This window comes from Taudactylus pleione, unplaced genomic scaffold, assembly GCF_031769625.1.
Source record: "Taudactylus pleione unplaced genomic scaffold, aTauple2 ptg000314l, whole genome shotgun sequence".
NCBI classification, from domain to species: Eukaryota; Metazoa; Chordata; class Amphibia; order Anura; family Myobatrachidae; genus Taudactylus; species Taudactylus pleione.
This window is the reverse complement of record NW_028284715.1, coordinates 2,167,579-2,183,876: the sequence shown is the minus strand read 5'-3', so window position 1 is coordinate 2,183,876 and position 16,298 is coordinate 2,167,579. Positions and strand designations below refer to the sequence as shown.

Below are 16,298 nucleotides of genomic sequence, written 5' to 3'. Positions count from 1 at the left end.
CCATCTTCCTGGCCGCTTGCTATAGCTGTGGGTGGTCACCCACAGCTATACGAGTGGCCAGGAGGCCGCTCTAAAAATCAAGAAGGACGGCCCTGATTCAGAGCGAGCGCTCTGTCAGAGCGTCTGGCTCTGAATCAGGCCCAGTGCTTTAAGGAGGCAGAAGTGTGCCTTATACTTTGCATCATTGTGTGCAGTAGTGTAAGTGGGCAGCACTGTGTCTGCAACTTTGTACAATGCTGTAAGTAGGCAGCAGTGTCTGATACTGTGTACTCTGTACAATGTTGTAAGGGAGCAGTAGTGTGCCTGATACTGTGTATCATTGTGTACAGTAGTATAAGGGAGCAGTAGTGTGCCTGATACTTTGTATCATTGTGTACACTAGCGTAAGGGAGCAGTAGTGTGGCTGATACTGTGTATCATTGTGTAAGGGAGCAGTAGTGTGCCTGATACTGTGTATCATTGTGTACAGTCGTATAAGGGAGCAGTAGTGTGGCTGATACTTTGTATCATTGTGTACAGTAGCATCTGGGAGCAGTAGTGTGCCTGATACTTTGTATCATTGTGTACAGTAGTGTAAGGGAGCAGTAGTGTGCCTAATACTTTGTATCATTGTGTACAGTAGTGTAAGGGAGCAGTAGTATGCCTGATACTTTGTATCATTGTGTAAGGGAGCAGTAGTGTGCCTGATACTTTGTATCATTGTGTACAGTAGTATAAGGGAGCAGTAGTGTGCCTGATACTTTGTATCATTGTGTACAGTAGTGTAAGGGAGCAGTAGTATGCCTGATACTTTGTATCATTGTGTAAGGGAGCAGTAGTGTGCCTGATACTTTGTATCATTGTGTACAGTAGTATAAGGGAGCAGTAGTGTGCCTGATACTTTGTATCATTGTGTACAGTAGCATCTGGGAGCAGTAGTGTGCCTGATACTTTGTATCATTGTGTACAGTAGTGTAAGGGAGCAGTAGTGTGCCTAATACTTTGTATCATTGTGTACAGTAGTGTAAGGGAGCAGTAGTATGCCTGATACTTTGTATCATTGTGTAAAGGAGCAGTAGTGTGCCTGATACTTTGTATCACTGTGTACAGTAGTGTAAGGGAGCAGTAGTGTGGATGATAGTTTGTACCATTGTGTACAGTAGTGTGGCTGATAGTTTGTATCATTGTGTACTGTAGTGTAAGGGAGCAGTAGTGTGGCGGATACTTGTATCATTGTGTACAGTAGTGTAAGAGAGCAGTAGTGTGGCTGATACTTTGTATCATTGTGTACAGTAGTGTAAGGGAGCAGTAGTGTGGCGGATACTTGTATCATTGTGTACAGTAGTGTAAGGGAGCAGTAGTGTGGCGGATACTTTTATCATTGTGTACAGTAGTGTAAGAGAGCAGTAGTGTGGCTGATACTTTGTATCATTGTGTACAGTAGTGTAAGGGAGCAGTAGTGTGGCTAATACTTTGTATCATTGTGTACATTACTGTATGGAGGAAAATCTTCTAAATGCAACTTAATCGGGGTACATACTAGTATATACAGTATATCGTACGATCGAACGACAATTAATATATATCGGCAGCGGATCGGTGGATGTGTACATCTGGTATGTCTGTGAATAACGTTCACTGACATATCAGGTCAGCCCTTCAGCACAGATGATGCTGATATATCATACAGATACAGTAAGTGTATACATGTGTGTACGGGCGACCCGCCAACCGCCCGTACACTGGCTGAATTAACTGAGTGGGCGAATTTAAATGCCCGCCCAGTTGTGATGTCTGGCCAGACATATCGAGCAGCCGATGGTTGGTAAGTGTGTATACTGTAGCTTACCAAATCGGCCACTCGGTCGGCGTAAGTCGGGTAAGTGTGTACCCAGCATTAGTCACAAAAGTTTCTTACTTGGGGTCTGATGTTCTTGTGTCCTCCGTGTGCCAGAGAGCAAGATGGCAGATGCCAGGTAAGTCATCCAATAGGGGCCTAGTTTTGAGCGGATAAATCCACACAATGCACTTAATTTTGTTTTATAATTCTCATTTATAAAGCACATATTCTGCAGCGCTGTAAGACTGCGGAGACAAATACATTGCAGGATACTATTACCCAATTCTCAGCTATCCTGGTGGTAGATGACAGTGAATTTTGGTGCTTGACAAGATTGATCGCCCAACTTGTTTTTGTGCAGAAAAAATATAAAACAGAAAGGTAGTTGTGTTATTCACATGATTTAATTTAGGTAAATGATTGTTCTTCAGATTGTAGGATGAATCAAATCAGTTGTACTGTATATGTTTTCCCACATTGTACAACAAATACTATAGACTTTGGAAGGACAGGAAGATGGTTGAACTGAATACAGTGACTCTGATACATAAACATTCCGCACCTACTGTAGACATTACGCTCTGGAACATGTTACTGGCACTGATTGGGGTTAATGTCTGTAGGCTAAAGTTGCACTTAATTTGATTTTTATAGGCTCCAAACCCTACTTAATTCATTATGTACAAGATGACGGGTATGATCCGAGTTTTTTTTTTCTTAATTGCGTTCCAAGATTCTTGTTTATTTATAAAGCGACGACATCTTCTGCAGTAAATAACACATACAGGACCCGATTCAGAGAATTACGTAAAGCCGATATTTACTCAGATCAAGCGATTGTTTGCCATTGCATATGCCGCACTGCGCAGCGATTATTGTGCAATTGCATTTGCACAGAGGATTAATTCACAAAGTGAGTGACGGGTAGTCAGCGTTTGGGAGAGATAAGGGGGGGTTAGAAAAAACGCAGGCGTGTCTGACCGTTTAAACGCTGTTTCATGGGCGTGCATAAATTCCGCATTGCGATCTCCTTAGAAGTATGAGAGCTCTCTGCGGTGTTTGAGGCAGGTCAGACATGCTGTGTGACTCCCCGATGTTCGTCGATGGTACCGATGTTTATGCTGTTGTACGTCATCAGACGGATATGAGAAGGCAGCAGTGGGCGTCCCCATGCTCTGGTAATATTTGGAAGGCATTAGCATATCTTTGCAGCTGTGATTGCATTATCTTTGAATCAGGTTCACATAGTTGAGTGATTACACTCTGAGGATCTAATAAATTGAATGACTCCCCTATCCAGCATTTATTGTTGCCTACATACTAAAATTAGATACACACTCTATTAAGGTGTATCTTTGGGAGCCCATAGGCCAGTGTTGGCTAACCTTGACACTCCAGCTGTTGTGGAACTATATATCCCAGCATGCCCTGCCACAGTTTTAGCATGCCCTAATAGCAAAACTGTAGCAGTGCATTCTGGCTTATGTAGTTCCATAACAGCTGGAGTGTCAAGGTTAGCCAACACTGCCATAGGCCCTGCGGGAGAACAGAAACACGGTTGGCCAAAGCCGTGCGGTTTTTGTTACATCACCGGAATTTGAAGCCTATGTAATGCGAGAATGGGTCTGATTCAGGGGTGGACGCTAACTGCGCGAACTGCCGATCTTTGCGCAGTTGATTAATTCTGCGAATGCACAAAATATAATGAAAACCTCTACGGCGCATGCATTACCCTGAGTGTACGCTTAGATGCGCTATTGTGTAGGGACTGCTGGTATTGGAAATGGTGCGGGAAAACCATGGCCTTTCCAGGGTGGTGACTGAGAAGTGAACGCGAAAAAAAAATGTTGTGGGAGTGTCGGTGAAAGCTGCTGCGTTCTTGGACGCAGTCCTGCGACCACAGAGGCCACGTTCAGACAGAGACACTGCACCTGCTGTAGGGCTATAGGGCTGGGGGAAGTGTCGATGGTGCATGCAATGGTGGCACATCCAGAACTACTTGCGATGTTGCAGAGTGCAGGGGCATTTAACGTGACCATCTCGGGGCGTGCACATTCCGGCACATGCTGTTACACAAGGGGAAGGCTGATCCTTGCATACTATCGCCACCGTGGCTCCATAAAAAGATGTGGCGGCAGCAACGGCAATCACCCCTGGATAAAGCCCACAGTGCATTACACCAATGACATGATTATAACATTTACACAAACAATAGGAACAAGAAACCTGCTGACACAGCGCTTACAATCTAACACCTATGTGAGAAGCAGTAGGTGAGATGGGATAGGAATATGTTGGGGAGGTGACACACACAATAATATTCTCTTTTCCAATGATCAAATAAATAAACGTTGCCATAGTGCAGGAAGGGTAGGGCTTGGCGCATCTCAGTGGCAGATTACATTTCCCTGGATGAGAACACGATCACCTGGCACTGAGTATAGATTGGAAAAAAGTATGAAAAATAACCGCTCCTCCTCTGAGGTATATAGATAAGTCCATAAAGATAACGCAGATGTATAAACGTCCAATAATAATTCCAGTGGACCCTGATTTAATCACAACATGGCATCTTCCATCGTGAAATACTGTCACATTTATTAAAAATCACACATCATATGCAGTTAGTAATATAAATATATAAACAAATGTAAGATGGCAGCATACCACGAATAACCTTATCAGGAAGGCACAGTGTAAAAGCATATGGGGGTTAATATTGCTACCCCAAACAGTTCACCTTCCGGTTAGTATTGTATCCATAAATACTTGGTGTCTGAATGAGTTGGAAGCAAGTCCAAATGCAGACTTATCCCATGGGTATCTGTGTGCTCTGCAGAAAGCAATTGCAGACTGCGCATTAACTGTACCATGCACACACACACACTGATGGAGACTACACACACATACACTGATGGAGACTGCGCTCTCTCTCTCTCTCTCTCTCTCTCTCTGAGACTGCACACACACGCACACTGATGGAGACTGCACACGCACCGTATTATACACACGCACACTGATGGAGACTGCACACACACCGTATTATACACACGCACACTGATGGAGACTGCACACGCACCGTATTATACACACGCACACTGATGGAGACTGCACACGCAACGTATTATGTACATACACACTGATGGAGACTGCACACGCACCGTATTATGCACACGCACACTGACGGAGACTGCACACGCACCGTATTATGCACACGCACACTGACGGAGACTGCACACGCACCGTATTATGCACACGCACACTGATGGAGACTGCACACACACCGTATTATACACACGCACACTGACGGAGACTGCACATGCAACGTATTATGTACATACACACTGATGGAGACTGCACACGTACCGTATTATACACACGCACACTGATGGAGACTGCACACGCACCGTATTATACACACGCACACTGATGGAGACTGCACACGCACCGTATTATACACACGCACACTGATGGAGACTGCACACGCACCGTATTATGCACACGCACACTGATGGAGACTGCACACACACCGTATTATACACACGCACACTGACGGAGACTGCACATGCAACGCATTATAGACATACACACTGATGGAGACTGCACACGTACCGTATTATACACACGCACACTGATGGAGACTGCACACGCACCGTATTATGCACACGCACACTGATGGAGACTGCACACGCACCGTATTATGCACACGCACACTGATGGAGACTGCACACGCACCGTATTATGCACAAGCACACTGATGGAGACTGCACACGCACCGTATTATACACACGCACACTGACGGAGACTGCACATGCACCGTATTATGTACATGCACACTGATGGAGACTGCACATGCACCGTATTATGCACACGCACACTGATGGAGACTGCACACGCACCGTATTATGCACACGCACACTGATGGAGACTGCACACGTACCGTATTATACACACGCACACTGATGGAGACTGCACACGCACCGTATTATGCACACACACACTGATGGAGACTGCACACGCACCGTATTATGTACATACACACTGATGGAGACTGCACATGCACCGTATTATGTACATACACACTGATGGAGACTGCACATGCACCGTATTATGCACACACACACTGATTGAGACTGCACACACACCGTATTATGCACAAGCACACTGATGGAGACTGCACACGCACCGTATTATACACACGCACACTGACGGAGACAGCACACGCACCGTATTATGTACACGCACACTGATGGAGACTGCACATGCACCGTATTATGCACACGCACACTGATGGAGACTGCACATGCACCGTATTATGCACACGCACACTGATGGAGACTGCACACGCACCGTATTATGCACACACACACTGATGGAGACTGCACACGCACCGTATTATGTACATACACACTGATGGAGACTGCACATGCACCGTATTATGTACATACACACTGATGGAGACTGCACATGCACCGTATTATGCACACACACACTGATGGAGACTGCACACGCACCGTATTATACACACGCACACTGATGGAGACTGCACACGTACCGTATTACGCACACGCACACTGATGGAGACTGCACATGCAACGTATTATGCACACTTACACTGATGGAGACTGCACACGCACCGTATTATACACACACACACTGATGGAGACTGCACACGCACCGTATTATGCACACACACTGACGGAGACTGCACACGCACCATATTATACACACGCACACTGATGGAGACTGCACACGCACCGTATTATGTACACACACACTGATGGAGACTGCACACGCACCGTATTATGCACACACACTGACGGAGACTGCACACGCACCGTATTATGCACACACACTGACGGAGACTGCACACCCACCGTATTATGTACACACACACTGATGGAGACTGCACACGTACCATATTATACACACGCACACTGATGGAGACTGCACACGCACCGTATTATACACACGCACACTGATGGAGACTGCACACGCACACTGATGGAGACTGCACACACACCGTATTATACACACGCACACTGACGGAGACTGCACATGCAACGTATTATGTACATACACACTGATGGAGACTGCACACGTACCGTATTAGGCACACGCACACTGATGGAGACTGCACACGCACCATATTATGCACACGCACACTGATGGAGACTGCACACACACCGTATTATACACACGCACACTGACGGAGACTGCACATGCAACGTATTATGTACATACACACTGATGGAGACTGCACACGTACCGTATTATGCACACGCACACTGATGTAGACTGCACACGCACCATATTATACACACGCACACTGATGGAGACTGCACACGCACCGTATTATGTACACCCACACTGATGGAGACTGCACACGCACCGTATTATACACACGCACACTGACGGAGACTGCACATGCAACGTATTATGTACATACACACTGATGGAGACTGCACACGCACCGTATTATGCACACGCACACTGATGGAGACTGCACATGCACCCTATTATGCACACGCACACTGATGGAGACTGCACATGCACCGTATTATGCACACGCACACTGATGGAGACTGCATACGCACCGTATTATACACACGCACACTGATGGAAACTGCACATGCGCCATACTTGCCTACCCTCCCGATTCGGCGAGGAGCCTCCTGAAAATCGTATGCCACTCCCAGGCCCCCGGAAGGGCAGGCAAGCCTTCTGACGGCCGCTGACCCCTCCGCCTCCCCCCCGCCACGGTAACAGGAGAAACCCCTGCAGTGTGAATCGCTTCACAATGCCGGTAATCTCGCGGGGACAAAATTACACTATCGCTTGGCCGCACCCCCCTGCTCCACCCACAAATGCTTGGTAAGCTGGCCGTACCATGCACACAGATGGAGTGCAGATTTGCCCATCTGATGATGGATCACTCTTTCTGTGAAATGGGCATTTCTTTATTTAAGTTAAAAGCAAAAAAAATGTTTTAAAAAAAATACAGGGGGATGCTGGATCTTTCAGTGTCAGACAGACAAGGGAAGAATGGGTGGTATTAAAATATTACTGATAGTAGATATCTCCCTAAAGTAATGTCCATCCCTTATAGGCTCGTCACGTATGTAGCAGCATACAGAAATGATTTCCCATGCTCAAGAAAGGTGTTTTAGAGGGGAATATATTGCTTAGAAACACGTTTACTCTACTCTGCAACATCCTAGTTTGCAAACACACAAGACCGCTCCAAAAAGACAAAATAATAAAATGTTTGCTTAGCTAAAGCTCAACGGAATCTGTGGCAAACTAATAAGGAGTCAATACAGCAAGATTACACGTGGCCGTTATATGATATCACCAATGGGGAAGAAGATATCGTTCAGGTTGAGCTAGGAGTATATACTCTGCACACTACTCACATTGGTTTAGAATTTTGACTTGGCAGCAGCTGGTGTCAGATTTGATAAAAACCAGCAACAGACTTGTATAAAAGTCCGTCTCAGAGTCTGATTTATATATTTTCCATTTCAGTTGTTACATAGTGAACAACTTGAAAAATGTGTTAGCAGTAGGTCTTGTTGACCATCAGCACTGATAGCACAGAGGAAAGAGTACTGTCTGGGAATGTTAGGAAGACTCACTGGATAGTATATTCTAACTATTGTTCAGTGTGTACTGTAAATGTAGCATTTGATTGGATAAGAGCCATGGCCAGTACATTTAAAAACTGTTTACTAAACTATTCTACTGCCGAGTATAGCGCTAAACACTGGTAATGGTACAGTGGTTGGTCCTCAAAAGAATGACAGGTCCCTAAATAGAAGGGGGACTTCCAAAAGTGGACTAGCCATTTTAATATGTACCATTAATCAAGCAAAAATATTATTGTGTGATTTTTATCAATGCATGTTAGGAGATTGGAAAATATTATTGTTGTTGTTATCATTATTATTATATTTTTTTAAATAATTTTTATTGAAGCAAAACATATCAAATAATAAATACAAAAAATACAATAAATAAAAAAAAACTAGGTTTTCAATATTACTAGAAGATGATCGTAGATCATCCAGTAAGGTAATATATAAAGAAACTGTAAATTGTTACATTATGTGACTTATAATATATATATATATATATATATATATTACCAATTGAACAAAAAATAATGGGCAAATAAAATGTGACACTCATTTCATGTTCTAAATATAGAATATACTATACTAGAAATTATTTTTAAATATATATTGAGAAATCATAAACAGATTAAGTGTAAATAAGTCTTTTTTATTAGGTGCAGAATTGGGCTGCAAATCATATTCTAAAATATTTAAATATTTTATAGCGGTTGTTGAGCTGCAAAATAAATTTGTGAAGCATTGCCATGACATTTTGTGAGCAAATGTGAGTAAAAATTCTTGTTTCTTCTAGATATGACAACTGACCTTCGAAAAAGGAAAAAAGACCCAGAGTTGGACAATGCCACCCACCAGGAAACTGTGGACAAAGAGAAAAGCAAGAAAGAAAAGCATCCATTGGTCTGCTATAGGTGGTTTAAGAGGGCAATGATTGTGGCACTGTTACTGGTCATGCTGGTTGGAGTAAGGGTGTACAGAGATCACGAACTGGTAAAAAGTCATGAGGCAGCTCTACGGGTGCTAGGTACCGAAGGTCTCTTTCTTTTCTCTTCTCTGGATGTTGACAAAGACATGTCCATCAGTCCTGAAGAGTTTAAACCTATTGCTGAAAAACTCACTGGGATTACCCCAGCATCCGACTACGAAGAGGTGGAGGACCTGGATCCCAATGGTGAAACCCTGTCCGTAGCTGCTCATTTTCAGCCTCTGATCATGGAAACTATGACCAAGAGCAAAGATGGATTTTTAGGAATTGCCAACAGCGCTCTATCAGGATTGAGAAACTGGACTGTGCCGTTGACGCCGAACACAGTGTATTTTGCCAAGCAATTCAAGGCTTTCCTGCCACCAAGAAACAAAGTTGATCTGGGAGATCCTTGGTGGATCATTCCAAGTGAGCTAAATATCTTCACCGGTTATTTACCTAACAACAGATATTATCCTCCTCCTTACAGAGGAAAAGAAATTATTATCCATAAGCTTTTGTCAATGCTTCATCCTCGACCATTTATAAAAACCAGGTTTGCAGCACAGGGTTCGGTGGCTTGTATCCGAGCCATCAGTGACTTCTACTATGATATTGTGTTTCGAATCCATGCTGAGTTCCAGCTTAATGAACCTCCCAATTTCCCTTTCTGGTTTTCTCCTGGTCAGTTCACTGGTCATATAGTCATCTCAAAAGATGCTTCTCATGTGCGATACTTCAAGCTGTACGTCCCCAATAACCGGACTCTGAATGTTGACATGGAATGGTTGTATGGAGCAAGTGAGAGCAGTAATATGGAGGTTGACATTGGGTATCTGCCTCAGATGGAATTGGAATCATTAGGGCCTTCCATCCCCTCTTTGATTTACGATGAGAGCGGAGACATCATTGATAGTCGAAATACTGGAGGCGAACCCGTAGAATTTGTATTTGAAGACATAAACTGGCAGTCCGAGATAAGTTGGGGAGAAGCTGCCAAGAAACTAGAGGTTACTATGTACCCCTTTAAGAAGGTGTCATATCTTCCCTTCACGGAAGCTTTTGACAGGGCCTTTGCTGAAAATAAACTTGTGCACTCTGTCTTACTGTGGGGTGCCTTGGACGATCAGTCCTGCTGAGGTTCGGGGCGAACTCTCCGGGAAACCGTCTTGGAGAGTTTGCCCGTTCTTGCTTTGCTCAACCAGAGCTTCGTCAGCAGTTGGTCGTTGGTGAAAGAACTCGAGGAACTGCAAAACAACAAAGAAAACAAATCGTATGCAAGTTTTGCTACTCTCCACCTGGAGAAATATAACTTCCCGGTGGAGATGATGATCTGTCTCGCTAACGGAACTGTAGTCCATCATATTAATGCCAATTATTTTCTAGATATCACCTCTGTCAAGCCAGAGGAGGTGGATTCTAATGTGTTTAGCTTTGCTGATGGTTTGGAGGATATATCTAGTTCCACTTATATAAAGTTTCTGAGAGAAGGGCTGGAGAAAGCCAAGCCGTTTATGAATTCCTAGTTGTACATTAGAAATATCTGTTTCAAGTGCATCATTCATATTATAAATCAGGGGTTCTCAACTCCAGTCCTCAAATACCACCAACAGGTCATGTTTTGTGGATGTCTTTAATTATGCACAGGTGAGTTAATGTATGTTGCTAGGTCAGTAGTTATTCCGCTAGCTTCCTCAGACAGAAATCCTCAAAACATGACCTGTAGGGAAAACTTGAGGTTGAGAACCACTGTTGTCATTTATTTGTCGTGTGCCTGAAAACTCTAATCCGGCCACAAATGGTGTAATGTTACAGCTGGGCCATTGAGCCAATATCGTTGCATGTTTGGCCAAAACCATCAGATTAGGCATGGGCATTGAAGATCGATATATTGGAAAGTTTGGTGTACGTGTCCGATATATAGTGCTTTATTTATATTTTGGATTGAGCCTTGAGGCTTATGTACTGTAAACAGTAGAATCGATCCAAAAAACATGATAGTGGCAGCAATGTTCATGTTCCTGGCGTCTCTTGCTCCACTGCGCAAATGTGGCCTTTTTTTTCTTTCAATTATTTTTTTTTTACTTTTCTCTAATTCCCAGCTGCGCAAAATTAGTGTGTGTATGTATGTGTATGTATGTGTATATATATATATATATATATATATAGTTACACACACTATCTGCATGGTCTTATAGCCAGGACAATAAATTGCAGTCAAACAGCCATATTGATCTAACGACGTTTCTGGTCTTCATTACCCGTTTTTTTTAATACATCCTTGAAAACTGGTAATAAAGACCCGAAATGTTGTTGGATCAATATGGCTGTTTGACTGTAATTTATTGTTCTGGCTCCAAGTCCACGGAGTGCCGTTCTATATATAAAGTTTGTATGCTGTCTCTGTTCCTGCAACCTGGTAAGTTACCAGTAAGGGTGTGGGAGTGCCAATCATCTGGGTTAATATATAATATATATATATATATATAATTAGTGCCAGCCTGTGGTTCTATTATTCTTTCTACCTATGCATAAAACCCTAATACCTAACATCATCTTGTTCACTAACATACACGCAAAACTGACATTTATATATTTTTTTATGTTTTTCACGTACTGTAGAGTGAAGAAGAGTTATGTGAGCTGTCCTGAATGAGCTGTTCTGTATGACGGTGTGATCCTAAATTTACTCTTAACGGGTTACACCTGACATTTTGTTTGTAGCAGCAACATTTCAGGGAGTAAAGACTAATTCTTCCTCCTTTCTGCATGTATTTCTTTCTTCTTTAATCTCTAACATTTTGTATACTTTATAACTACAACCTACAATATTGTGGGTTTTTTTTTTTTATATATATTTTGCTATTATGCAATCGTGTTAAATAATGACTTTTATGATTGGCTGCTGATGGACCTCCAAAGGTGTCTTCAGATATTGGTGTCATGTTCAGTATTAGAATTATATACAGGATATATTTTTTATGGGGAAATAAATGTGTTGGCCTTTAAACTGGTACCGCCAAGAGCATCCTAATTACCCTGAGCTGGATATGACAATGTTCTACATGGTAAATTCTAGTTTGCCAAATGATGTGCTTTGTGGTGTAACCCAGAGGTTCCCAAACTTCGTTAGCACAGTCCAGGTTTTAAGAATATCCATGCTAATGCACAGATTACTTAATTAGTACCGCAATTTGATTTAACCGTCTGGACACAAGCATGGATATCCTTAAAACCTGGACTGTAATGGCGGAGTTTGGGAAACTGGTGTAACCTATAAGCAGGCTCGGATTAATGGCCACATGAAAATGTTCAAGGCCCTATTGTGAGAAGAGGAGGTGTGACCAGTGCTGTGTGGGTGTGGCCAGTGCCATGTACAGTAAGTGTGTACACCCCTACACTATCAGCCCCAAAGTCTAAAAACATTGATTCATTCTGTGAGGAAATAGGAATTTAATTTTAATAGTTCTGATTTATGGACGAACGTGTGGAAAGCTGGTGACTGGTCATAATTATGTTGTCATGATGATGGGCCTATTTTTACATGGAGGCCTGGGTCTGTAGTAGTCCCATCCGTCCCATTGTTAATCTGGCCCTGCCTATAAGCTTATTAGAAATCACTGACCTGTTCCTGGTTCGTATAAAGGCATAAAACACTGTCACTACTAATATCCTTATCTACATGTTATTTCTTATATTACTACACCTATGGTGGTAAACATACTTGCCTGTGTAATGTGATTTCCCATTTGCTTGCAACATCAAAGCCCCAAATCCCACCCATTTCCCTGGGGTTGCGGGAACTTTGTTCTGGAGGCCTTTCCAGTAATTCTGGGCTCTACCTAACATTCCGGGACACTAGTGTGATCTACAGGACTTTATATTGAGCTTGATATATGTAAACTGTAAATCATATTATAAAAAAAAGCTATCATGTGTTAAGCTCCTATACACGATACCTGTATGAAACGCCAATTCTGATTTCCTTGTTCATTATGAAAGCTGTAAAATTAGTGGCACTGTGATTTTGTGCCCTTTTATGTGGTTAAAAAAACCTCTTGTGACTTCTAATAACCTTAGAAGTTGCAGTAGTTGGTAATAATAATAACATATATATTCCTATATCCAGTTGTCGGAGGAAAGAGTTAATGAAGACAATACAGCTACTTAGGGGTTTATTTAAGAAGTGTCTGGTTGTAAATTCTGACACTTCTGTTCGTGTTTATGCCAGATATTTAAAAGGGCAGTGCTTTTACTAACAAGACACGGCTAGTATAAGCACTGCCCTTTTAAATATCGGGCATATTTTTGCTACTAAAAATCTTTGTGCCCATTTCCAAGCATGACACCACTGACTTCATACAGCCTTACGTTATACTATATGCGACTGTTACTCATTGTATTATGTAGTGACATGTTTGTTAAATATGTCTTTATGCCAATGGACTTAAACTTTCTAGCGGACATGACCAAAAAGTCTTTCTATGCAGAAATAGATTCCTTCTTTTCTGAGATTCTGTCCCAACAAAGACAGTTCAAAGGTTGTTTTTTTGTTTTGTTTTTTTTTACTCTGTACAAATGTTATGTTTACAGTTGTATAAAAAGTTTTTTAATATTTTTGTATCTGATACCTACAGTAATATAAGAAAATTTTTGTGTTTTTAAAAAAAAAATTCAACCATTCATGTATGTGATCTATTATCCGAAATACCTGTCAATCTTCTCGCTGCACCCAGCATCTGTCTTCGTCAAACTGTTTACAGTGCTCCTCACGGTGACTATACGGCAAACTCTTCGGTGTATGATATTATTCCCGAAAATCAACAGTTATTTACTTTGTTACTGGTTTTCAGAAGTGTCTGGATGATGGGCTCCCGGGTAAGATGTCCTATACCTGTCTATAGACTGTTTAACTCTTTTTTTTTTTATTCGGGTTTGAAATGGTAAAATACCTTGATGTGTTTTTGGCCTACTGATGGGGAGCAATATTCTAATGCAGTGCAAATCTGGGTGTATGTTTTGCACCTTCTTTTCATTTCTTTAAGCAGCAGATTCATTTTCTGGAAACCTGGCGCAGTTTGGAATGCATACACCATCTAAAAGTGCCAGGCTGTACGTGGCACCCAATCAGCAACCGCATAAGTGCTAAACCGGCATCTCCATAAGGTGAAACATAAAAACCGTTCTAGCCCCACGTACGGTAATTCCACTCCTGCCCAGCTTGCTAGCCTCCCCTGCTGCCCAGCTCATCTATGTAACCCTGTGGTAGCATTTAGGAAATGGGATCTTGAAGTTGATGCACAACAGAATACATAAAGGAAGTTATCTCTTGAAAATTAACCTTTTTGTGAAAGCACACAGTATTGCAATTAAACTAAATAAGTTTTTTTCTATGTCTTGTACTTTTGTATTGTCGCAGGCTGGATGGATTATTTTGAGTTTCCTAAATCTACTGTACTTTATGATGGTTTAATCTTAAAGTTACCATGTAACGGGTTATACCTGAATACTACCGACGGTTGTTTTGTAAGAAATAACAAATAATTTATCCCCTCTGCTCAAAATGACTCCCCCGCCCCCTACAGATTTTGTAACCGATTCTCTTTTACATTGCCTGCTTTCAGATTTGTGTGTTTTTGACGTTTTTGTTTTTTTCTTAAATAAACTGAGTAAGTATTCTCAATAAAACATTGTGTAATTGAGATCTGCTATTTACTGAGACCGAGGTGCAGAGATGTATCAAACAGTGAAACGTATGGGCAGGTGGAGATTATTCTGAGATTCCTAAATTTACTGTACTTTGTGATGGTTTAGGGGTTCTATTCAGCAATAGTGCCGATGTTGTTCCAAATATTTTCGGGCTACATCGACATGATCAGTTTTCAATTATATACTTTTTTTTTTCACCGCTATTCAGCATTAAACTTAGCAGGGACATCGGTTGCGTTAACACGCTGCCCCTGGAAGGTTCATTTTCTTCTTCTGCTCATGCTCGGTCATTACAGAAAATACTGTAAATATAACCCCCATTAATACATTGGTCCTGAATTGGAGTCTAAACTGCCTGGAAAATGGCTGAAATTGACATAAAAAATAAATGCACAAAAACTTGAGACTGGAGAGTGGTGACCCTCTAACCGGGAAACCCGTAGGGTGGGTTCTCTCCTGCTATACGTCCTATCCTGTCCAGGACTGGACTGAATTCCTGAGGAATAATCAGGCCCTTGAAAAAAAATTTCAGCCACATTCCATAGAAGTACACAGGGCCTGTGTTGAAAAAAAACTAGGGGTATATTTACTAAATGTTGGTTTATCAAAACTGCTGATCATCGACAGATGTGACGGATGGTTTAAAAAAGAGAATAGGAATGAATGGTAAGCGTGCCTCAATTCCGATTGTCGCTTTTACAACTATCGTTCACAGTGGTCAGTGATCAGTAGCTATGATAAACCAATGTTGAGTAAATCTACCACTAGGGCTTATTCCACATCCATAGGGCAGTGGATGTGGAGTAATAAACCGTTCATTAAGACAAATGTTGGTGTGGTTGGAGTACTACTGGTCCCAGCAATCGTAAACTGCTTGGGTATGCTAGCACTTGTCCAGTTACTCAAGCAATCTATGCCATGCAAACTGGCGTACGTGTAGTACTCTGTCTGCCCTCGGCGTGTAGAGGGACTAATTCAGAGTTGTACGCAAATTTTATGGTTTTGCGTACAACGCCGATGTTGGAGGATCTGTACTGTGCATGTACACCGTCCCAGAAAACAGGGGGCATGTCGGCGTTATCTTGGTCACAGCTTCACTGGCTTCAGCTGCGTTAAACCACCGGCCTACTCAGATGACCGATGGTCATGCAGAGTAGTCTGATGGTTGCGT

At 42.3% G+C, this 16,298-nt stretch overlaps 1 protein-coding gene across 2 annotated transcripts in view; it reads left to right on the top strand.

The window, feature by feature from the left end:
- The window catches only part of SELENON (selenoprotein N), a 34,791-nt gene extending 23,173 nt beyond the window's left edge, over positions 1 to 11,618 (top strand). For both annotated transcript variants that reach the window (XM_088442630.1, XM_088442631.1), the window contains exon 2: positions 9,248 to 11,618. In XM_088442630.1, the coding sequence (XP_088298756.1) occupies positions 9,248 to 10,944 (1,697 nt within the window). In that variant the 3' untranslated portion in view covers positions 10,945 to 11,618. The remainder of the gene's footprint in view (positions 1 to 9,247) is intronic.
- The last annotated feature ends 4,680 nt before the right edge of the window (positions 11,619 to 16,298 follow it).